The sequence below is a fragment of the Schistocerca americana genome, chromosome 11, assembly GCF_021461395.2.
Source record: "Schistocerca americana isolate TAMUIC-IGC-003095 chromosome 11, iqSchAmer2.1, whole genome shotgun sequence".
Lineage (NCBI taxonomy): Eukaryota > Metazoa > Arthropoda > Insecta > Orthoptera > Acrididae > Schistocerca > Schistocerca americana.
In genome coordinates, this window is record NC_060129.1 from 43,190,693 (window position 1) to 43,215,037 (window position 24,345).

The 24,345-nt window shown below is 40.6% G+C and overlaps 1 protein-coding gene across 2 annotated transcripts in view; it reads left to right on the top strand.

Annotated features, from left to right (window-relative positions):
* The window catches only part of LOC124553692 (large subunit GTPase 1 homolog), a 169,018-nt gene that overhangs the window by 80,317 nt on the left and 64,356 nt on the right, over window positions 1-24,345 (top strand). For both annotated transcript variants that reach the window (XM_047127595.1, XM_047127596.1), the window contains exon 8: window positions 18,323-18,590. In XM_047127595.1, the coding sequence (XP_046983551.1) occupies window positions 18,323-18,590 (268 nt within the window). The remainder of the gene's footprint in view (window positions 1-18,322; window positions 18,591-24,345) is intronic.

Consider the following 24,345-nt stretch of genomic DNA (forward strand, 5'->3'; position numbering starts at 1 on the left):
ATTCCCGTTGGCAGGCACGGCTACTGGGTTAGGAGCTTGCCCCAATGTGGAGGACCACACCAGTACTGCCCCGATCGTGAAGCACCGCTCTATGAAACAGAAGTTTGGCGCTATCGTGCCCAGGGATGGCTCTGTGTCAGATCTTCTAACTCCACAGGGCAGACTTACAATCGTAAGCTGGTCTGTCGGAGCTGACTGCGCGGAACAGTTTCAGTTGCTGGCTGGCCTGTACTGAGTCTGAGACTGAATCGGACCTGAAGTTGTGGAGGTTTCTGTCAGACTGTACTGTGTGTAACTGTACTAGGAACATGTAGTGATTAGTAGGAATGTCATTCTGCCATTACACTGTTTCCGGGTACGCACAGGTCGACACCTCTGTGCTTTGACGGTGTGGAAATATATAGCGGGTCGACCCACTGTCACACAGTCTTTCTGCGTTGTCACCACAATTGCACAGTGTAATCCGGTCGCCTCGTGGTGTACGAATGGGCTCGCTTGCAAAATTACGTATCAGATCCTGTGTGTTTGCCCGCTTGTGTCACACACAGCTGCAGCAGGGCTCCTTTGATTCAGTAAAGCCAAACATTTTGTGACGATGTTACACTTTGATGTGACACGTATTACCGGTGATGGATAGAGTGGCAGAGACCTAAGTTGTTGAAGTCTGCTTTCCATCTGTTCAGGAAATCACTTTGTCGTTATTCTGGAAATGCCTTCCATGCAACTGTTTTTTCATCACAAGAAAGAGGGAAGCATCACTAGATACTGTGTCACGAGAACATGGGGGGTGAGGCAAAATCTTATAGCCCAAAGAAGCATCGTGGGTCGTGGTGTCCCGTACAGAATGAGCTGGCAGATTTTTGTGGAGCAAAAACGTCCCCCTCGGGTAACTTCCCACTTTGCTTTATCACGACAGCCTCTCTAAACCTTGTCATGGGGTTACGGTTGTGTGCTCTTGTGACAGTTTGCTCCTTACTGTGGCAGTCCCAAAAACTAGTCAGCATCCACTCAGGTGACTACACTCGGCGCTTCACCTTTTTTGACAGTAACTAATCGGTACGTTTCCACTACTCACTTTACTTCTTTGCCTCACAGCTATAGTTATGGAATGGACCCAGGATACATCCAGCGGGATTAGGCAGTGTATATGTATATGTATGTATATATATATCTAAAAACAAAGATGATGTGACTTACCGAACGAAAGCGCTGGCAGGTCGATAGACACACAAACAAACACAAACACACACACAAAATTCAAGCTTTCGCAACAAACTGTTGTCTCATCAGGAAAGAGGGAAGGAGAGGGAAAGACGAAAGGATGTGGGTTTTAAGGGAGAGGGTAAGGAGTCATTCCAATCCCGGGAGCGGAAAGACTTACCTTAGGAGGAAAAAGGGACGGGTATACACTCGCGCGCGCACACACACACACACATCCATCCACACACCATCTTTGTTTTTAGATATATTTTTCCCACGTGGAATGTTTCCCTCTATTATATTATGTTTGTGGTTGTTTGTGTGTCTGTCGACCTGCCAGCACTTTCGTTCGGTAAGTCACATCATCTGTGTTTTTAGATATATATTTTTCCCACGTGGAATGTTTCCCTCTGTATATATAAAACATTACTCACAATTTATAATGTTGAAATATTTTTATTGACATCATACAATGTTTCTGTTACTTTCTTTCACGGCTGTCACATTTTTCTGAGCATATCTGTTAACATGGGACATGTTTTTCCAAGCCAGTGCTATACCAGGTGGGGTCCTGTGCTCGTAACCAGCTTTTGACAGTCAGTACAACTTCCTCAGTGTCTAAGTGGTAACCTCTGATAAGACCCTTGATTTGGTGGATATCTGTGAAAATCAGTGGAGGGCAAAATGTGGTGAATATGGAGGATGCGGGGAAACTTCCCAGTCAAATCTTATGAGATCCGCCAGGGTCATTCGAGCTGCACCGGACCGAGCATTGACACAGAGGAAGAGAACTTGTGATGTAACAAAATAAAAGTGTTGTTGTTATTCAATGAAAAAGTTGGAATTTGTGATTTCGCTTACTGTTTTATGAGTCACAATTGGCGTAAGAATCATGGATTGACCATTGTCATAAAATATTGCATTATGAAATGTGAATAGTCTTTACTTGCCGTTTAGCATAGCTTGAAGCAGTCACAGCTATCGTGCTATTGATTAAGAAATTGCATTATCCTCTTTATAATTACTTCATGATCATAGATACGATCATGCCCAATTCTGAAGTTATTGTTATGACAAAACAATTTCCTAAGGGACCAGAAAGTTCTTACGGACGCAAAAACAACTGTATCATTACGGAAAAGGGAAATTCAATATTAAAGCTGATGCAGGAAGACCGATAAAACAGTTTTTTTTTTGTCAATGAAACATGCACATTGGACTGCTAATCTTGGTGTCTGTAATCTTAGAAAAATGTATAATTAAAATGAAAATAATACTAAGGAAATGATAGGAATCAGCACTGCTAAATGATTCAATATTTCAGAACTAATATTTATTATAACTAAAACATATATTGTACCTTATGCTTAGTACTACAATGACGGTAGATTTTTATATCCGTTTCATGTCCATTGAGCACTCTTTTATGTAGCCATTGTCCTCTTGAGTTGCCCGTGCGTCGTCACGATTAGTTATAACAGTTCTTCTATTTACACTTCACTTAAACTTAGACGGAACACGTTTTTATACATGTAGTAAAAATTAGATCAGACTGTCTCAGATCTGCATCCGTCTTACTTAAGAAAAACAGTACAAGTGTTTTGCGCTCAGGGCTTCATTTGTTCTCCAGCGAACAAAATAGTGAAGGATCGCATATCGATCCGTATTCTTCTGTTTATATTGCTGCCCAAAGAAGACGGATTACATTATTTGGGAAATTCCACCGTCGCTTTGCAACGCTTGTTATACATTAGTCATTCTTTATGAACAAGTATTTGCCTTCTGGCTGAAAGTGTTAACTATTTGCTGTTTTAATGAAGCCAAAAATAGCGAATATCACAAACTACAAGACAAAAATCCACGACGTTTTCCTGAAAGAACTGAGCTGCACAAGGATGCCACGCCGACTTTGCAGAAAGAAGTCAGAACCGCTATTAACAATGCCAGAGCTCTTCTAAAACATTTTTTTAAAAAAAGCAGCTAATTAACATGAATCTGCAGCTGCTTAAATTACAAATCAGTTTAAAGTCCATAAAAAAAACCATCCGATCCAACCAATTTCCAACAGTATGAACAGTGCTTATGACGACTTAGCCACAGTCTTGCAAGATATATTGAAAAAACCGTTTGTTTTCCACAGCAGTTATTCTGTTTCTAACAGTTAAGATTTGTTGTTGTCGTTGTGGTCTTCAGTCTTGAGACTGGTTTGATGCAGCTCTCCATGCTACTCTATCCTGTGGAAGCTTCTTCATCTCCCAGTACCTACTGCAACCTACATCCTTCTGAATCTGCTTAGTGTATTCATCTCTTGGTCTCCCTCTACGATTTTTACCCTCCACGCTGCCCTCCAATGCTAAATTTGTGATCCCTTGATGCCTCAAAACATGTCCTACCAACCGATCCCTTCTTCTAGTCAAGTTGTGCCACAAACTTCTCTTCTCCTCTCCCCAATCCTATTCAATGCCTCCTCGTTAGTTATGTGATCTACCCACCTTATCTTCAGCATTCTTCTGTAGCACCACATTTCGAAAGCTTCTATTCTCTTCTTGTCCAAACTGGTTATCGTCCATGTTTCACTTCCATACATGGCTACACTCCATACAAATACTTTCAGAAACGACTTCCTGACAAATCAATACTCAATGTTAACAAATTTCTCTTCTTCAGAAACGCTTTCCTTGCCATTGCCAGTCTACATTTTATATCCTCTCTACTTCGCCCATCATCAGTTATTTTCCTCCCCAAATAGCAAAACCCCTTTACTACTTTAAGCGTCTCATTTCCTAATCTAATTCCCTCAGTATCACCCCACTTAATTCGACTACATTCCATTATCCGCGTTTTGCTTTTGTTGATGTTCATCTTATATCCTCCTTTCAAGACACTGTCCATTCCGTTCAACTGCTCTTCCAAGTCCTTTGCTGTCTCTGACAGAATTACAATGTCACCGGCGAACCTCAAAGTTTTTACTTCTTCTCCATGAATTTTAATACCTACTCCGAATTTTTCTTTTTTTTTCCTTTACTGCTTGCTCAATATACAGATTGAATAACATCGGGGAGAGGCTACAACCCTGTCTCACTCCTTTCCCAACCACTGCTTCCCTTTCATGCCCCTCGACTCTTATAACTGCCATCTGGTTTCTGTACAGATTGTAAATAGCCTTTCGCTCCCTGTATTTTACCCCTGCCACCTTCAGAATTTGAAAGAGAGTATTCCAGTTAACATTGTCAAAAGCTTTCTCTAAGTCTACAAATGCTAGAAACGTAGGTTTGCCTTTTCTTAATCTTTCTTCTAAGATAAGTCGTAAGGTCAGTATTGCCTCACGTGTTCCAATATTTCTACGGAATCCAAACTGATCTTCCCCAAGGTCCGCTTCTACCAGTTTTCCCATTCGTCTGTAAAGAATTCGGGTTAGTATTTTGCAGCTGTGACTTATTAAACTGATTGTTCGGTAATTTTCACATCTGTCAACACCTGCTTTCTTTGGGATTGGAATTATTATATTCTTCTTGAAGTCTGTGGGTATTTCGCCTGTCTCATACATCTTGCTCACCAGATGGTACAGTTTTGTCATGACTGGCTCTCCCAAGGCCTTCAGTAGTTCTAATGGAATGTTGTCTACTCCCGGGGCCTTGTTTCGACTCAGGTCTTTCAGTGCTCTGTCAAACTCTTCACACAGTATTGTATCTCCCATTTCATCTTCATCTACGTCCTCTTCCAATTCCATAATATTGTCCTCAAGTACATCGCCCTTGTATAAACCCTCTATATATTCCTTCCACCTTTCTGCCTTCCCTTCTTTGCTTAGAACTGGGTTGCCATGTGAACCCTTGATATTCATACAAGTGGTTCTCTTCTCTCCAAAGGTCTCTTTAATTTTCCTGTAGGCAGTATCTATCTTACCCCTAGTGAGACAAGCCTCTACATCCTTACATTTGTCCTCTAGCCATCCCTGCTTAGCCATTTTGCACTTCCTGTCGATCTCATTTTTGAGACGTTTGTATTCCTTTTTGCCTGCTTCATTTACTGCATTTTTATGTTTTCTCCTTTCATCAATTAAATTCAATATTTCTTCTGTTACCCAAGGATTTCTGGTAGCCCGCGTCTTTTTACCTACTTGATCCTCTGCTGCCTTCACTACTTCATCCCTCAGAGCTACCCATTCTTCTTCTATTGTATTTCTTTCCCCCATTCCTGTCAATTGTTCCCTTATGCTCTCCCTGAAACTCTCTACAACCTCTGGTTCTTTCAGTTTATCCAGGTCCCATCTCCTTAAATTCCCACCTTTTTGCAGTTTCTTCAGTTTCAATCTGCAGTTCATAACCAATAGATTGTGGTCAGAATCCACATCTGCCCCTGGAAATGTCTTACAGTTTAAAACCTGGTTCCTAAATCTCTGTCTTACCATTATATAATCTATCTGATACCTTTTAGTATCTCCAGGATTCTTCCAGGTATACAACCTTCTTTTATGATTCTTGAACCAAATGTTAGCTATGATTAAGTTATGCTCTGTGCAAAATTCTACAAGGGGGCTTCCTCTTTCATATCTTCCCCCCAATCCATATTCACCTACTATGTTTCCTTCTCTCCCTTTTCCTACTGACGAATTCCAGTCACGCGTGACTATTAAATTTTCGCGTCCCTTCACTACCTGAATAATTTCTTTTATCTCGTCATACATTTCATCAATTTCTTCATCATCTGCAGAGCTAGTTGGCATATAAACTTGTACTACTGTAGTAGGCATGGGCTTTGTGTCTATCTTGGCCACAATAATACGTTCACTATGCTGTTTGTAGTAGCTAACCCGCATTCCTATTTTTTTATTCATTATTAAACGTACTCCTGCATTACCCCTATTTGAATTTGTATTTATAACCCTGTAATCACCTGACCAAAAGTCTTGTTCCTCCTGCCACCGAACTTCACTAATTCCCACTATATCTAACTTTAACCTGTCCATTTCCCTTTTTAAATTTTCTAACCTACCTGCCCGATTAAGGGATCTGACATTCCACGCTCCAATCCGTAGAATGCCAGTTTTCTTTCTCCTGATACGACGTCCTCTTGAGTAGTCCCCGCCCGGAGATCCGAATGGGGGACTATTTTACCTCCGGAATATTTTACCCAACAGGACGCCATCATCATTTAATCATACAGTAAAGCTGCATGTCCTCGGGAAAAATTACAGCTGTAGTTTCCCCTTGCTTTCAGCCGTTCGCAGTACCAGCACAGCAAGGCTGTTTTGGTTAATGTTACAAGCCAGATCAGTCAATCATCCAGACTGTTGCCCCTGCAACTACTGAAAAGGCTGCTGCCCCTCTTCAGGAACCACACCTTTGTCTGGCCTCTCAACAGATACCCCTCCGTTGTGGTTGCACCTACGGTACGGCCATCTGTATCACTGAGGCACGCAAGCCTCCCCACCAACGGCAAGGTCCATGGTTCACGGGGGAAGATAATGAACCTAATGAAAACAATTTTTTTTTAATCTATACCATGTCTGGGTTCAGCGTCTTACATGATACAATGTCTATTTCAAACTAAATAAAACTGTGGAGTAGCCTTCTCCACCAATAATTCTTTAAAAAGTAACATCATACATTACTTGAAACCTACACTGTCCCCTCTGCAGAATTCTGGTGTTTATAAAATTATTTGCGGCAATTGTCCAGCCTATTACACAGACCAGACAGGAAGAGCTACACTCCTGGAAATTGAAATAAGAACACCGTGAATTCATTGTCCCAGGAAGGGGAAACTTTATTGACACATTCCTGGGGTCAGATACATCACATGATCACACTGACAGAACCACAGGCACATAGACACAGGCAACAGAGCATGCACAATGTCGGCACTAGTACAGTGTATATCCACCTTTCGCAGCAATGCAGGCTGCTATTCTCCCATGGAGACGATCGTAGAGATGCTGGATGTAGTCCTGTGGAACGGCTTGCCATGCCATTTCCACCTGGCGCCTCAGTTGGACCAGCGTTCGTGCTGGACGTGCAGACCGCGTGAGACGACGCTTCATCCAGTCCCAAACATGCTCAATGGGGGACAGATCCGGAGATCTTGCTGGCCAGGGTAGTTGACTTACACCTTCTAGAGCACGTTGGGTGGCACGGGATACATGCGGACGTGCATTGTCCTGTTGGAACAGCACGTTCCCTTGCCGGTCTAGGAATGGTAGAACGATGGGTTCGATGACGGTTTGGATGTACCGTGCACTATTCAGTGTCCCCTCGACGATCACCAGTGGTGTACGGCCAGTGTAGGAGATCGCTCCCCACACCATGATGCCGGGTGTTGGCCCTGTGTGCCTCGGTCGTATGCAGTCCTGATTGTGGCGCTCACCTGCACGGCGCCAAACACGCATACGACCATCATTGGCACCAAGGCAGAAGCGACTCTCATCGCTGAAGACGACACGTCTCCATTCGTCCCTCCATTCACGCCTGTCGTGACACCACTGGAGGCGGGCTGCACGATGTTGGGGCGTGAGCGGAAGACGGCCTAACGGTGTGCGGGACCGTAGCCCAGCTTCATGGAGACGGTTGCGAATGGTCGTCGCCGATACCCCAGGAGCAACAGTGTCCCTAATTTGCTGGGAAGTGGCGGTGCGGTCCCCTACGGCACTGCGTAGGATCCTACGGTCTTGGCGTGCATCCGTGCGTCGCTGCGGTCCGGTCCCAGGTCGACGGGCACGTGCACCTTCCGCCAACCACTGGCGACAACATCGATGTACTGTGGAGACCTCACGCCCCACGTGTTGAGCAATTCGGCGGTACGTCCACCCGGCCTCCCGCATGCCCACTATACGCCCTCGCTCAAAGTCCGTCAACTGCACATACGGTTCACGTCCACGCTGTCACGGCATGCTACCAGTGTTAAAGACTGCGATGGAGCTCCGTATGCCACGGCAAACTGGCTGACACTGACGGCGGCGGTGCACAAATGCTGCGCAGCTAGCGCCATTCGACGGCCAACACCGCAGTTCCTGGTGTGTGCGCTGTGCCGTGCGTGTGATCATTGCTTGTACAGCCCTCTCACAGTGTCCGGAGCAAGTATGGTGGGTCGGACACACCGGTGTCAATGTGTTCTTTTTTCCATTTCCAGGAGTGTATTTCGACAAGATTCAAGGAACACCATCTAGGCAAGAAAGGCACCAATGTTCACATTCATCTTTCGCTGGCCATTTGTTAATCACAGGATATAATTCTAAAGATGTAAAACACATCTAGATCTTGTACTCGGATAAAAAAGGCTTTAGGCTTAACATCGTAGAAGAGTGCGAGATTTTTAAACACCTATCTCTGAAGGATGATGTCGTGCTTAAGAAACAGTTGCAGTTACGCAACAAAAACTTTTTTCAATGTATGGAGCCACTAACGAAAACTGGACTGAATGGCAATTCGCTCCTCAATGTAGACTTTTGAACATCGTTTTCCTTTCCAATTTCATGTTTTCTCTGTAAATTATTCAAACTGTTTTCTTTTGTAAAATAAGACCGTTACAGTATGTTGTAACTTTCTTGCACTGCTTCCTGTTGTTACTTCTAATGTTTAAAATTTGTCTTTGCAATGCCGCATTTGCTATTGTCTGTAATTCAATCACTTCTTGCTAGATGGTATGAATCCTGAGTGACCTCGCGGCTGACATTGTATTTTGATGGAATATTTTATTCCAGTTGACAAATATGTTACATTTTTGCATTTCAGTTTTTATTCTTGTGACAATTTCTATTTGATGAGAGCAAAAATGCTCAGATGTTTATCACCCATGGTGTGATTACATGTAAGCACTCTGTACATTTTATGGAAGTAAATCTATTCAGTATATTGTATTTCAAGCCATGTGATTATATTTTCTAGGTAATCCTATGTAACTTTTATTCTGATGAAGACTGCCAGAGCTGTCAAAACTGTGGTCAATCTGACAATAATTATGTGCAACCGAGGTGGCTATATATCCCATAATTAAGTTAACACATGGTTGCTGGACCTCAGTGAATAAAAATGTTTAAAATTTCAAGTAAAGTGTCATAAAACCATTGTCTGCATATTAAATAATCTTCAAGAGTGAGTAAACAGAGAAATAAATTTCACTGCATAATGCTCATGAATCAGCCTCATTCTTTTCTTTGAACGTTTCTGAATTCAACATACAGCTATATTATGTGATGTGATTAACTGTGCACTGAGATTGGAAAATACTCTTACGGTGAGACAGGTGTGTATCATTTCAGCTTGTCATATGAATACATTATCTGTGTTATCTATGTGAATACGTTGGTGGTTAACATAATCTCTAGATCACATTTCCTGTCAGATGGATTCAAGAAATTCACATTAAAATCACCATAAACTAATAATTCCTTCTTTATCTCTGATAGACAGAGCAGTAACCTGTTAAAATTGTAATTAGTATTTCACAGTTAATCATCAGAGACATGTATATTCTAATGATCACAATTATTACATATTCCACTATTAACTCATAAGCATATGCTCTTGTATCTTGATCTATATAGAACTTACTTATTTTTAAAATAATAATAATAATAATAATAATAATAATAATAATAATTGGTTCAGGACAGAATTAATGAAGCCTCGGACGAGCGCTGTCATGGTCGGGGACAACATTTGAACCCTATGCCCATCCACAATGGTAACGACACTGCTAGCCACATGGAAAATGATTTAAATCCAAATAGAGGTGTTTTGCAGGATATGCTTCCTGCAACCACCCTAGAAGGAAAACAAAGACAGAGGATGAGATGGTCAGATGAAGTTAATCGACACCTCATGTTCTGTTATTACCAAGCAACAAACCTAGGAACCAACACAACTGGATACAGATCACAAGTATACACAACATTTATTACCAGATACCCAGAATTAAAATTTGTAACAGAACAACAACTAGCTGATCAGATCCGTGTAGTAATAAAAAATAACAGGATACCCTAGTCAGAATTAGAAAACATCAAACAACAAGTACAACAAATACTGGAACAAAATAATGTGCAATCAGAAGAAGAAGAAAATACAGTAATGGACTCAAACATCCCAGAGCAAACAAACAAAGAACATCACGCATCAATTAAACAATCAGAGGAAAACGAAATCTTAAGACAGCCACCGGAACAAACACAAATAGAACACGAAGTGACACACATGTTAGATATAGAAGAAAAATTTCAGCTGACATATATAGAATACAAAGACACAAATACAGACATTAGACCATTCTTGCATAGACTGCCAAATAACCCACAAGTCGAAACAACAATAAAAACTATCAACACAATCATACACAACAAAATAAATGAAAACACAACTATGGAAGAGTTACAACTACTGGTTTATATAGGAGCACTCACTACAATAAATATACACACTAGGCAGAGATCAGAACCAACCAACACACAGAAGAAACCCACAAAACCAGCATGGCAACACAGGCTACAGATCAGAATAGAAAAACTGAGAAAAGACATTGGACACCTAACACAATTAATAAGAAATGAAATGTCAGACAAAAAACGAAAAAGGTTAGGTAAAATCTCACAACAAGAAGCGATAGAGCAATTAGATAAAAGAAGCAGAAATTACAAGCATTGACCAAATGACTTAGAAGATACAAAAAAAGTGAAAATAGAAGGAAACAAAACCGAATATTCAACACAAACCAAAAGAAATTTTACCAGACAATAGATAAGACACACATTAAAATAGACAATCCACCAAACATAACAGACATGGAACACTTCTGGAGCAACATATGGTCAAACCCGGTACAACATAACAGGCATGCACGGTGGATACAAGCAGAAACAGACGCATACAAGATGATACCACAAATGCCTGAAGTGATAATTTTGCAACATGAAGTCACCCTAGCAATTAATTCTACTCACAATTGGAAAGCCCCTGGAAAAGATAAAATAGCAAAATTCTGGCTAAAGAAGTTCACCTCAACACATTCACATCTAACTAAATTATTTAACATATCTAAAAACAAAGATGATGAGACTTACCAAACAAAAGCGCTGGCAGGTCGATAGACACACAAACAAACACAAACATACACACAAAATTCTAGCTTTCGCAACCAATGGTTGCTTCGTCAGGAAAGAGGGATGGAGAGGGAAAGATGAAAGGATGGGAGAGGGTAAGGAGTCATTCCAATCCGTGTGTGTGTGTGTGTGTGTGTGTGTGTGTGTGTGTGTGTGTGTGTGTGTGTGTGGGCGCGCGAATGTATACCCGTCCTTTTTTCCCCCTAAGGTAAGTCTTTCCGCTCCCGGGATTGGAATGACTCCTTACCCTCTCCCTTAAAACCCACATTCTTTCGTCTTTCCCTCTCCTTCCCTCTTTCCTGACAAAGCAACTGTTGGTTGCGAAAGCTAGAATTTTGTGTGTATGTTTGTGTTTGTTTGTGTGTCTATCGACCTGCCAGTGCTTTTGTTTGGTAAGTCTCATCATCTTTGTTTTTAGATATATTTGTCCCACGTGGAATGTTTCCCTCTATTATATTCATAAATTATTTAACAGTTACATTGCAGACCCATACACATTCCCTGATACACTTACACATGGAATAACTTATCTGAAACCTAAAGATCAAGCAGACACAGCAAACCCAGCTAAGTATCGCCCCATAACATGCCTACCAACAATACACAAAATATTAACTTCAGTCATTACACAGAAATTAATGACACATACAACACAGAACAAAATTATAAATGAAGAACAAAAAGGCTGTTGCAAAGGAGCACGAGGATGTAAGGAGCAATTGATAATAGATGCAGAGGTGACATATCAAGCTAAAACTAAACAAAGGTCGCTACACTACGCATACATTGATTACCAAAAAGCTCTTGATAGTGTACCCCACTCATGGTTACTACAAATATTGGAAATATACAAAGTAGATCCTAAATTGATACAGTTCCTAACCATAGTAATGAAAAATTGGAAAACCACACTTAATATCCAAATAAATTCAAATAATATCACATCACAGCCAATACAGATTAAGCGTGGAATATACCAAGGAGACTCATTAAGTCCTTTCTGGTTCTGCCTTGCTCTGAACCCACTATCCAACATGCTAAATAATACAAATTATGGATACAATATTACTGGAACATACCCACACAAAATCACTCATTTGCTATACATGGATGATCTAAAACTACTGGCAGCAACAAATCAACAACTCAACCAATTACTAAAGATAACAGAAGTATTCAGAAATGATATAAATATAGCTTTTGGAACAGACAAATGTAAGAAAAATAGCATAGTCAAGGGAAAAAACACTAAACAGGAAGATTACATATTTGATAACCACAACAACTGCATAGAAGCGATGGAAAAAACAGTTGCCTATAAATATCTAGGATACAGACAAAAATAGGAATAGATAATACAAATATTAAAGAAGAACTAAAAGAAAAATATAGATAAAGACTAACACAAATACTGAAAACAGAATTGACAGCAAGAAACAAGACAAAAGCTATAAATACTTATGCTATACCAATATTGACCTACTCATTTGGAGTAGTGAAATGGAGTAACACAGACATAGAAGCACTCAATACACTTACACGATCACAATGCCACAAATATAGAATACATCACGTACATTCAGCAACAGAAAGATTCACATTAAGCTGGAAGGAAGGAGGAAGAGGATTTATCGACATAAAAAACCTGCATTATGGACAGGTAGACAATTTAAGAAAATTCTTTCTAGAACGAGCAGAAACTAGCAAAATACACAAAGCAATCACTCATATAAATACATCGGCTACACCACTGCAATTTCATAACCACTTCTACAACCCTTTAGATCACATAACATCAACAGATATGAAGAAAGTAAATTGGAAAAAGAAAACACTACATGGCAAGCACCTGTATCGTCTAACACAGCCACACATCGATCAAGACGCATCCAACACATGGCTAAGAAAAGGCAATATATACAGTGAGACTGAAGGATTCGTGATTGCAATACAGGATCAAACAATAAACACCAGATATTACAGCAAGCATAATATTAAAGATCCCAATACTACAACAGATAAATGCAGACTTTGCAAACAACAAATAGAAACAGTAGATCACATCACAAGTGGATGTACAATACTAGCAAATACAGAATACCCCAGAAGACATGACAATGTAGCAAAAATAATACACCAACAACTTGCCTTACAACATAAACTTATAAAACAACACGTTCCCACATACAGGTATGCACCACAAAATGTACTGGAGAATGATGAATACAAATTATACTGGAACAGAACCATTATAACAGATAAAACAACACCACATAACAAACCTGACATCATACTCACCAATAAAAAGAAGAAATTAACACAACTAATTGAAATATCCATACCCAATACAGTAAATATACAGAAGAAAACAGGAGAAAAAATTGAAAAATACATCCAACTGGCTGTGGAAGTCAAGGACATGTGGCATCAGGATAAAGTTGACATTATACCGATTATACTATCAACTACAGGAGTCATACCACACAATATCCACCAGTACATCAATGCAATACAGCTACATCCAAACATATATGTACAACTACAGAAATCTGTAATTATTGATACATGTTCAATTACCCGAAAGTTCTTAAATGTAATGTAACATATACCGTACAGTTAAAAGGAAGTCACGCTTGATCAAGGTCCGCGTCACTTTCAATTTTTGACCAGACATAACGTCTGAGAAAAGAAAGAATAATAATAATAATTTACTATTATTAACATTTATGTAACAGTCTGCGTTACTCATATTTGGTCGACATGTATTTTCAGCTAATTTGTAACCACATGCATTAAGATTTTCTGTCTCTGTGGTTGTACAGTCTTTACACAGATAACTGACATCAATTTACTTTCAGCTGCTGAGATCTTCCAAACAAATTAACAACTCATTCAGTTTATTTTCTACTTCCACTAATTTTCTGATAGATCAAGTTGATTCATTTTTATAACATGTATTGGGAATCCCTTGTAAATTTAATATCATTTGATGCTATTTGTTGGATTCTGAATCCAGTCTAGTCAGTGGATCACTTGACTTCAGTAACAAGATGCAGATATCAGATGCCTATTATTATTCTGTGTTCAGTTCTCTCCGACTACTAATTTGAGGGCACGTATATGATCTGCAGTTGGTAATCGTGTATATTCATCTTGTGCATTCTGTTGTCTCAGTTTGAATCTGAAGTGAAATATTAACCATTTAAATCACATATCATCATCCTTGTATAACCTGCCAAATTAACATTTTGTGCCATTGTTTCGCTACAGCGTCTCACTGTGATCTGTACGCTGACATTATTTATTTAGTTATAATAAATATTTATGCTAGTTATTGCAGCTCGGAATGATACTACTTGCAGATTGTATTTAGGAATTTTTGTGGGCCTCCTTTTAGATTAGATTTACTTTCATTCCAATTGATCCATAGTGAGGAGGTCCTCCAGGATGTGGATCACGTCAGAAAAACAACAATACATGACAAATATTTGCAACTCAAACAAATAAGCTAATGTACCTTCCACAGGTCCCAAGTGGAATGAGCGTCATTTTTTTAATGTATACTATATGAAAGAATCATTTTACAAACACTAAAGCACTGAATTTAAAATAAAAAAAGGTTTTTTTTTTTTATTTATGAGGGAATAAACATGTAACAGAACTACATTACTTACTTACACCCCCCCCCCCCTCACACACACACACACACACACACACACACACACACACACACACACACACACAAAATCAGTTGGTCCTACTGAGAAATTCATCAATGGAGTAGAAGGCGTTGGCCACCAATAAATCCTTTTGGTTTCTCTTAAACTAAATTTCATTGGTTGTTACACCTTTTTGTACAAGAGTAAGTGACTTTAAATCCTTGTGAAGATTATTCTTATTTCTAGTACTGATTCCAAGAATTGAGCTGTAGGTTTGAAAAAGTGATATATTTTTAATGACAAATTTCATTAAGGAATAAATATGTTGGGAAGCAGTAGTTAGTATCTCTAGTTCCCTAAACAGGCTTCTGCAGGATGTTCTTGAGTTCACACCACATATAACTCTTACTGCCCATTTTTGTGCCCAGAAAACTTTAGCTTGGCTTGATAAATTGCCCCAAAAAATAATCCCATATGACATTATGGAATGAAAGTAAGCGTAGTATGCCAGCGTTTTCATTTTTATATCCGCTACGTCTGACACAATTCACATTGCAAATAGAGATTTGTTAAGACGCTTCAGCAGTTCGGTGGTGTGCTCCTCCCAGTTGAATTTATCATCAAACTGTCTGTAATCCCAAGAATTTAACACTGTCCACTTCTTCTATCTGCTTGTCATCGTATGTTAGGCATATACTCGTGGGACACCCCTTACAAGTTCTGAACTGCATGTAGTGTGTTTTTTCAAAGTTTAGTGACAAAGAATTGGCTAGGAACGAGGGATTAATGTCAACAAATATTTTATTAGCTGACCTTTCTAAGACTACACTTGATTTGCTATTTATTGCAATGTTCGTATCATCGGCAAACAAAACAAAATTGGCTTCCGGTAATGTTACTGATGAAAGGTCATTGATATACACAAGAAAGAGTAAGAGCCCTAAAATGGAACCTTGTGGGACCCCACATGTAATTAGTTCCCAGTTGGATGACACCTGATAGCTTCATACATGTCTCTTTCCTAACAACACCCTTTGTTTCCTGCCAGAGATATAAGATTTGCAGCATTTCCTGTTACACCATATTATTCTAATTAACTTAAAAGGATATTGTGATTTACACAGTCAGATGCCTTTGACAGATCACAAAATATACCAGTTACCTGCAATTTTTTGTCTAATGAATTAAGCACATTTTCATTGTAAGTGTAGATAGCCTTCTCAATATCAGAACCCTTTAGAAATCCGAACTGCAACTGTGACAGTATGTTATTTGAGATAAGATGGTTATAAAGCTGATTGTACATTACTTTTTCTAAACTTTTTGAGAATGCTGGCAAAAGTGAAATTGGCCGGAAATTTGATGCTACCGTATTTACTCGAATCTAAGCCGCATTCGAATCTAAGCCGCACCTGAAAAATGAGACTCTAAATCAAAGAAAAAAAATTTTCCCGAATCTAAGCCGCACCTGAAATTTGAGACTCGAAATTCAAGGCGAGAGAAAAGTTTTAGGCCACACCTCCAAATCGAAACACTGTTGGTCTATTATAATATGAGACATAATTTAGGTCAAATGAATGATGATACAGCTACAGTAGTTTGGTTCGAGTCGTAAGCTTAGCAGTTAAGCTTTACCAAGTAGACACTGCTATGCGTCAGGTGCTCCGTCCGTATTTATACGGGTACCCTTCCTTTTTCACGTGCTTCGTCTGGTTTGAATTGATTGCTTATTTTTCTTTGATCTGATAAGTGCCATTCTCTTTGTTATAGGTGTTCGTCATTCTAAGCTCATAATGCATTATGGTACTGTGTCATGCATTGTTTGTCGAATTCTGATAATGAGCGTTTACGACCTGTCGCCGCTCGCAGCGTGGCTTGCTTTTGTGCGCGCTACCGCAGCTTACAAATTTTAAAAAAAGAGAAGAATTGTTTCATAAGCAAAACAATGGCAAGAGACTCATAATGCATTACTGTATTGTGCCATTTTGTTGCTTTCTGATAATGAGTGTTTACGGCCTGTCGCCGCTCGCCGCATGGCTTGCTTTTGTGCACGGTACTGCCGCTTCAAAAAAAAAAAAAAAGAGAGAGAGAGAGAGAGAGAGAGAGAGAGAGAGAGAGAGAGAGAGAGAGAGAGAGAGAGGAATCGTCTCATTAGCAAAACATTGGCAAGAGACTGCTATTTGTTGTTACTTACACTGCTGCTTTCTTTGATAACGATCAACAAGAACCAAATAATAGACTGCATATGATAGAAGATGTTCTGAACGAGAGTTTAGTGAAAATTTTTCTCCATTTCAAAATCTTTGCAGACGCCTCTTTTAGTACATTACATTCTGCACCGAAATTAGAGTCACGTTAGATTTAAAAATCTAGTCAATTGCCGTGCTTCATTTCTGACTGTATCACTATTAGACATCAGAATAATACGAATATAATGTGTATTCTTCCGCGTTTGCTGTTGTCTCACTCTAGTTTCATAGTTTATTAGGCAGACAGGGTTTAAATGAAATAGCTGCAAACATGAAAGAATACATGACAAAATGTTTATATTCATATTATTCTTATGTTGAAGAGAATACTGCATGTGATTCACAATTCATAAAAGTTCCTATTAGCAACCATCTCTTGTCACAGGTAGGAAAAAATTCAGAACGTAAAGTTGGCCATATTGACAAACATACCAAACAGTCTTGCCAGTCGGATTTTTATAGTACATTGAAAAGCTGCTACATTCAAAGATGAACAATACGAAATTTGTATTTCCTTCGTTGGATAATGTATGAAAATGCAGCGGTCGAAACTCAGGGCGGAGAAAAAATCCTCGTCTTCCACCTTTTTTTTAGTGATGCATAGGTGTAGGCACCAGTATTTATCATTGTGCCTGCAAAACATGCCTGTGTAGCACTACATATATTCAACGGCAGAAGTTAGTTGTGGTGGCACCTACCATCATTTTTCAGAATTTCCGCTTACTTTGCACTCAATTCTAAGCCGCAGATGGTTTTTCGGATTACAAAAACCAGAAAAAATTGCGGTTCACATTCGAGTAAATACGATAATGTTTGTTCTTCACACGTCTCACGAGACAGTGAGACGGTGTCTACAGGCTCACCCTTGTGGGTCGTACTACAGAGCTTACTGAGGCGGTAGTCGGACTCGCAGTGACACTCGGAAATGTGGCGACAGGTACACCAGGCCATATCGGACGAGATGTGGACGAGCTCGTTAGCGAGGCCTGTAACTTTACCGTCCTAACCACCACACCCGTTCCCCACCTACAACGAAGCTGCCGAAGCTACCACCACCACCACTATAGACTGATGTGTACTGTTCCTGGAGGCACATCGGTGATGGTGAGACGGTGTTGCAGACGCTGTTCTTGACGAAGGAGCTGATGCTTTGCGACTGCCCTGGGCTGGTGATGCCGAGCTTCGCGCTCAGCAAGGCGGAGATGGTGTGTTGGGGCGTGCTGCCGGTGGACCAGATGCGAGACTGCGTGCCGCCCGTCGCGCTCGTCGCCAGCCTGATCCCCCGACGGGTGCTGGAGGGCACCTACGGCTTCCTACTGCCGCCCCCGCGCGAGGGAGAGGATCCGGATCGACCGCCTTCTGCCCGCGAGCTGCTGGATGCCCACGGCTGTGAGTACTGATTAGCCAGCTGCTGTTTAATCGTGATGCTCCAGTTAACACACATTTTATCGAATAACTGTCTTGTGATTAGAGTTATTTGTAATGTCTTGTCATCCAGATGAGTAGTGACCAGTGGGTCCTGAGCCAAAGACCAACTTCTTAACATCGCATTAGAAAGGTTGATTGTGTACGACTAGTACAAAGGTGGGGTGCACTGCACCCGTGCAGGTATCTTGCTTATTTTTTTCATCTTCTTCTTTCGTTTCACCCTCTTTGGGGTACACTGGATCAATCATTTCTTTGTGCGTTGTTCTTTTCTTAGGGCCCAGTATTTCTTCATTCTTTCTGATCTTCTTCTCCTCTCTTCTTCTGAGATGAAGGGTTTGGACTTTTGTGTAGATTTGTCTTGGAACCTTATGTTTTCATCTTTAGCAATTAATTTAGCTGTTCGATCAATAAGTGAATTTTCTGAAAACTTTAATTCTACTAGGTCTTTCTCAGTTTCTTTAAACCAGTTGGGTTTTGTTTTGCGGTTACAGAAGAAGTCGAAGATTTGTTTAGTTAATCTGTTGGAATTAATTCTGAGAAGATGACCATAAAAATTTATTCTCCTTTTTCGCATAGAATCTGAAAGTTTTTCAATTTTCTTGTAGAGTGTTTCATTTTTGATGTATATACTCTTACTGTCTTGAAATTTTGGCCCAATGATTTTTTTTTAAAATTTTTCTTTCCTTTAGCTCAAGTTTCTCCATTTGGCCTTTGAAATTCATGTTAAGTGTTTCTGCTGCATACAGTGCTTCTGGCTTAATCACTGTCTTTTAATGTGTAATTTTGGACCCCCATGAAAGGGATTTTTTGTTGTATGTGTTTTTTGTTAGTTGGAAGGCCAATTCAAGTTTTATTTTTTCTAGATTCCATTGCTTTGCTTTCCCCAGCATTCCAACTAATCCATTCTCCGAGATATTTGAATTCTTTTTCTATTTAAATCTTCTGTTCTTGAACTTTGAGCTATTTACATGAGTACTTGATGTTTGTCAATATCTTAGTTTTTTCAAAGGAGATGTGAAGACTGCTTCTTTCTTTAGTTCAAGGATTTGCTCCCATGCTTCTTCCATTGTTTCAGCAAACAGGGCCATATCATCTGCAAAAGCAATGCAATTTACTTTAAGGTTCTTCTTTTTGCAACACAGTCTTATACCACTAGTAATATTTGTGTTCCATTCTCTGACTACTTTCTCCAATGCACAATTGAGTATTACCAGTGAGAGCCCAACCCCCTGTCGCACCCCCGTTTTTACTTCAAAGGGTTCCGATAATTCACCCATAAATTTAACTTTCGAAAATGTATTTGTAAGGGTCACTTTTATAATATTAGTTGTTTTCTTATCCAAACCCATTTCTTCCAGGACTGATAATAGAGATTCTCTATCAATCAAATCATATGCTTGTTTGAAATCAACGAAGGAGATTACGTATGTCTTTGACCTTGAGTTTTGGTATGCCGTAATGTTTTTGAGGTTTAGTATTTGTTCCAAACATGATCTACCCTTTCTAAAACCTCCCTGGTATTTCCCGATTTGCGGGTCCAATTGTGGCTCTGTCCTGTTCAAAAGGACTTTAGAAAGAATCTTGTATGTTATATCCAGCAGTGAGATTCCTCTGTAATTGTTGGGGTCTGTCTTCAAACCTTTCTGGTGGATAGGGTGGATGAGAGCTGTTCTCCATCCTGTGGGGATCTCTTCTTCTTTCCAGATTTTGTCGAAAACACACTTAAGGGATGTAACTCCATTTTTGTCAGCCTTTTCCCATAGTTCAGCCACTATTTGGTTTTCTCTGGACGCTTTGTTGTTTTTAGGTTCTCAAATGACCTTCTTGCTCATTTATTTTTAGTGTAAGACTTTTACTACTACATTTTTTATTTCTTAGATGCTGTTTTACACTGCATTCTACATTTATAACATTTTCAAGGGAGAAATTACTGCTTACATAGTAAACATAATGTACAATAACAATTGCAAGTTTTCTGTTAGTGTCTTAATCCACGGGTTCAGTTGGTGGGGGCTCAGCTTCAGGTTTGCTTGTCCTTCTGTACAGCCTTTCTGTCTCATTCTTGTAGTTTTCAGTACACTTCTCAATCTTCTTGTCAGTACAGTTTACGATAATGTGGACAGTCTCGGAGGAAATTAAAAGATGGAGGAATTCCTCGAGAGACTTCCTATTCTTTGTGTTTCTCATTGGTCCGGAAACCTCTATGATTACGTTCCACAATCTGGTCTGGATCTCCTGCGAGCTGGATGTTTCTTTGTCCACTTAGTGACCCCATCCTTTCCGAGATAGAAATCTTCACATCTGATTCGCCCATCAGTTTCATCATTGCTGGCATCCGTACTTGAGTCACTGTCATGTTCGCTCTCTGAAATCTGACCGTCGGACTCCTCGAACCCATCATCATTAGGTTGTGGTACTTTCTCTTTGCATTCCACCAAATTCTTGGCAGCCCCTTCCTCTTCTTCTGTTCTTTTCAGTATGTCCATCGGCGTAGCTGTTTCCTATACATAGGTCCATATCTTTAATACAATATATCATATATCATCAGTAATTATAAGATACTGTGATCACAATAATTGTAATATAGTATAATACACAAATACCAGTTGCCCAGGTATAAAACAACTGAGATCTTAATAAAATAGTAGTAATATATTATGATATACACACATCAAAAAAAGTTTTGCATCAGTTCAAAGAGCTCCAGATTCGGTACAGAAAATTGGAATAGAGATCAACATAAACATCATTTCCGCCCTTTTTATTGCTCACGAAAACCACACATCGCATGTTGTGCCACCGTACAGTGAGATCTTCAGAGGTGGTGGTCCAGATTGCTGTACACACCGGTACCTCTAATAGCCAGTAGCAGCTCCTCTTGCATTGATGCATGTCTGTATTAGTTGTGGCATACTACCCACAAGCACATCAAGGCACTGTCAGTCCCAATTGTCCCACTCCCCAATGATGATTCAGCGTGGATCCCTCAGAGTGTTTGGTGGGTCACATTGTCCATAAACAGCCCTTCTCAATCTACACCAGGCATGTTAGGTATGGCTCATGTCTGGAGAACGTGCTGGCCACACTAGTCAAGCGATGTCATTATCCTGAAGGAAGTCATTCACAAGATTTGCACGACGGGGGCGTGAATGTCGTCCGTGAAGACGAATGCCTCGTCCGTGAAGACGAATGCCTCGTCCGTGAAGACGAATGCCTCGTCCGTGAAGACGAATGCCTCGTCCGTGAAGACGAATGCCTCGTCCGTGAAGACGAATGCCTCGTCCGTGAAGACGAATGCCTCGTCCGGGAAGACGAATGCCTCGTCCGGGAAGACGAATGCCTCAGCAATATGCTGCCGATATGCTTGCACTATCAGTTGGAGGATGGCATTCACGTATCGTACAGCAGTTACGGTGCCTCGCATGACCACCAGTGACGTACGTCTGCCCCACGTAATGCCAAACCAAAACGGTAGGGAACCTCCACCATGCTGCACTTGCTGGACATTGTCTGTAAGGCTTTCAGCCTGATCGGGTTACCTCCAAACATGTCTCCGACGATTGTCTGGTTAAAGGCATGTGTGACACTCGTCAGTGAAAAGAATGTGATGCCAGCCTCAGACGGTCCATTTGGCATTTTGTTGGGCCCATCTGTACCACACTGCACGGTGTCCTGGTGGCAAAGATGAACCTCGCCATGGACATCAGGAATGAAGTTACGCATAATGCAGCCTATTACACACAGTTTGAGTCGTAACATGACGTCATGTGGCTGCACGAAAGGCATTATTCAACATAGTGACATTGATGTCGTGATTCCTCAGAGCCATAATCTGTAGGTAGTGGTCATCTACTGTAGTAGTAGCTCTTGGGTGGCCCGAGTGAGGCGTGCTATCAACAGTTCATGTCTCTCTGTATCTCCTCCATGTCCAGACAACATTGGTTCGGTTTGCTCCGAGACGCCTGGACACTTCCCTTGTTGAGAGCTCTTCCTGCCACAAAGTAACAACACAAATGCAATCGAACTGCAGTATTGACCGTCTAGGCACGGTTGAACTACAGACAACACGAACTGTGTACTCCTGGTGGAACTGATCAGCTGTCAGACCCCCTCAATGTAATAGGCACAGCTCACGCACGGTTGTTTATATCTTTGGGTGGGTTTAATGATATCTCTGAACAGTCAAAGGGACTGTGTCTGTGATACAATATCTACAGTCAATGTCTATCTTCAGGAGTTCTGGGGACTCAGGTTATGCAATACTTTTTTTGATGTGTGTAGTAGTACAGGTATAAGAATAGCTGTCACAACTGGTGCAGCAGTGGTGAAAAAGCAGGAAACATGCTTAAAAAGGGGGGTGTGGTTAAGTCCTCTCCAGTTACAAGCACAGAAAGGTGGGGTGCAGTAAACCCCTACAGATATAACGGAGATGTTTGCCGGTCGAGCTCTAGCACGTGATGGAAATGCACGGAGTGCACCTGGATAACTGCCACTGATAGCAATTCAGAACCTCAGCGGTACCCATGTCTTCATCTAGGTTTTGTAAATGAAAGTAAAACCTGTGGGATGCACTGCACCGCACCTTTGAAATGGAGAGTTAAAGTAGAACTGGGCTGTGTGCACCACACTTGCACATGTGTATGAGACAGTCAGAGACAAAATTGTGTTGTAAAAGCATACTAAATAAGTTTTTTTGTACTGGTTTTGTTGCCGTTCGAACGGTGCACCACTAGGAAGTTCACACTGCCCTCTGCAGATGCTAGCAGTGCTGAGACGAGGCTAATGTTGATACTTACCACACCGCTCTAAACATCTGGAACAGGAGCAACAGAATTCCCTATCCCATGCACAGTCCTAGACATAAAAACTGACTGTCAACCGGCCGCCAGTCGTTCACTTAAGGTGGCCTATAAGACTGACCGCCCCTGCCAATGCTAAGTCCGGGTATCTGCACAATATGGCGACACTGTAAGATGCGGAAGTATCAGGAGGAAGTGGTGTCTACTTCCGAGATGTTCTTGTGTTGTGAGAGCCCGTGGTCTAGAGGTAATCGTCGTGCATTCTAAACTTATAGTCACGTGTTCGCATCCAACTGTATTTCTTCTTTTTTTTTTTTTTTTTTTTGCACATTTTGGCCCTAGTCTTATGTTATGAGTCAGATTGAACATCAAAGATAATTGACTTCAATTTCCAACCGCCAGTAATAACAAATACTTGCAGAAACAATTCCCCAGCACAGCTCGTGACTGCGTCATGATCACAACAGCTTACGCTTGAGCGTTTCCTCGCACTGCACCTTCTACCGGCCGGACGCCACCCACCGCCTGAAATCGGGCACCGCCCAGGTGAACACTGTGCGACGCTGTCAGTGTATGTATCAGCTGTCATTTTCGAATTTGAAGTTCTAGTTATAATCTTGCAGTTAAGCAATGGATTTTGCGTAGTTGAAAATCAAGATCTACGGTTAAGCATTGTAAAATTGGGTCGCAAGTGGAAAACAGTGAAACAGCTGCAACACAATATTTAGTTTTGGTACAATAGAGGGGTCAGTGCAGAGCAGTCAGCTCGAAAGATTTGAACTGTTAGTGGAGTGAGAGATTCTTATTACAGCAAAGATCGTTCTGACATGAATGATTTTCCACTACTGATATAAGTGATGCATTACCATTTAACCATCATGTATTATTTGCATTCAACAGGCAAGATTCAGAAGTCC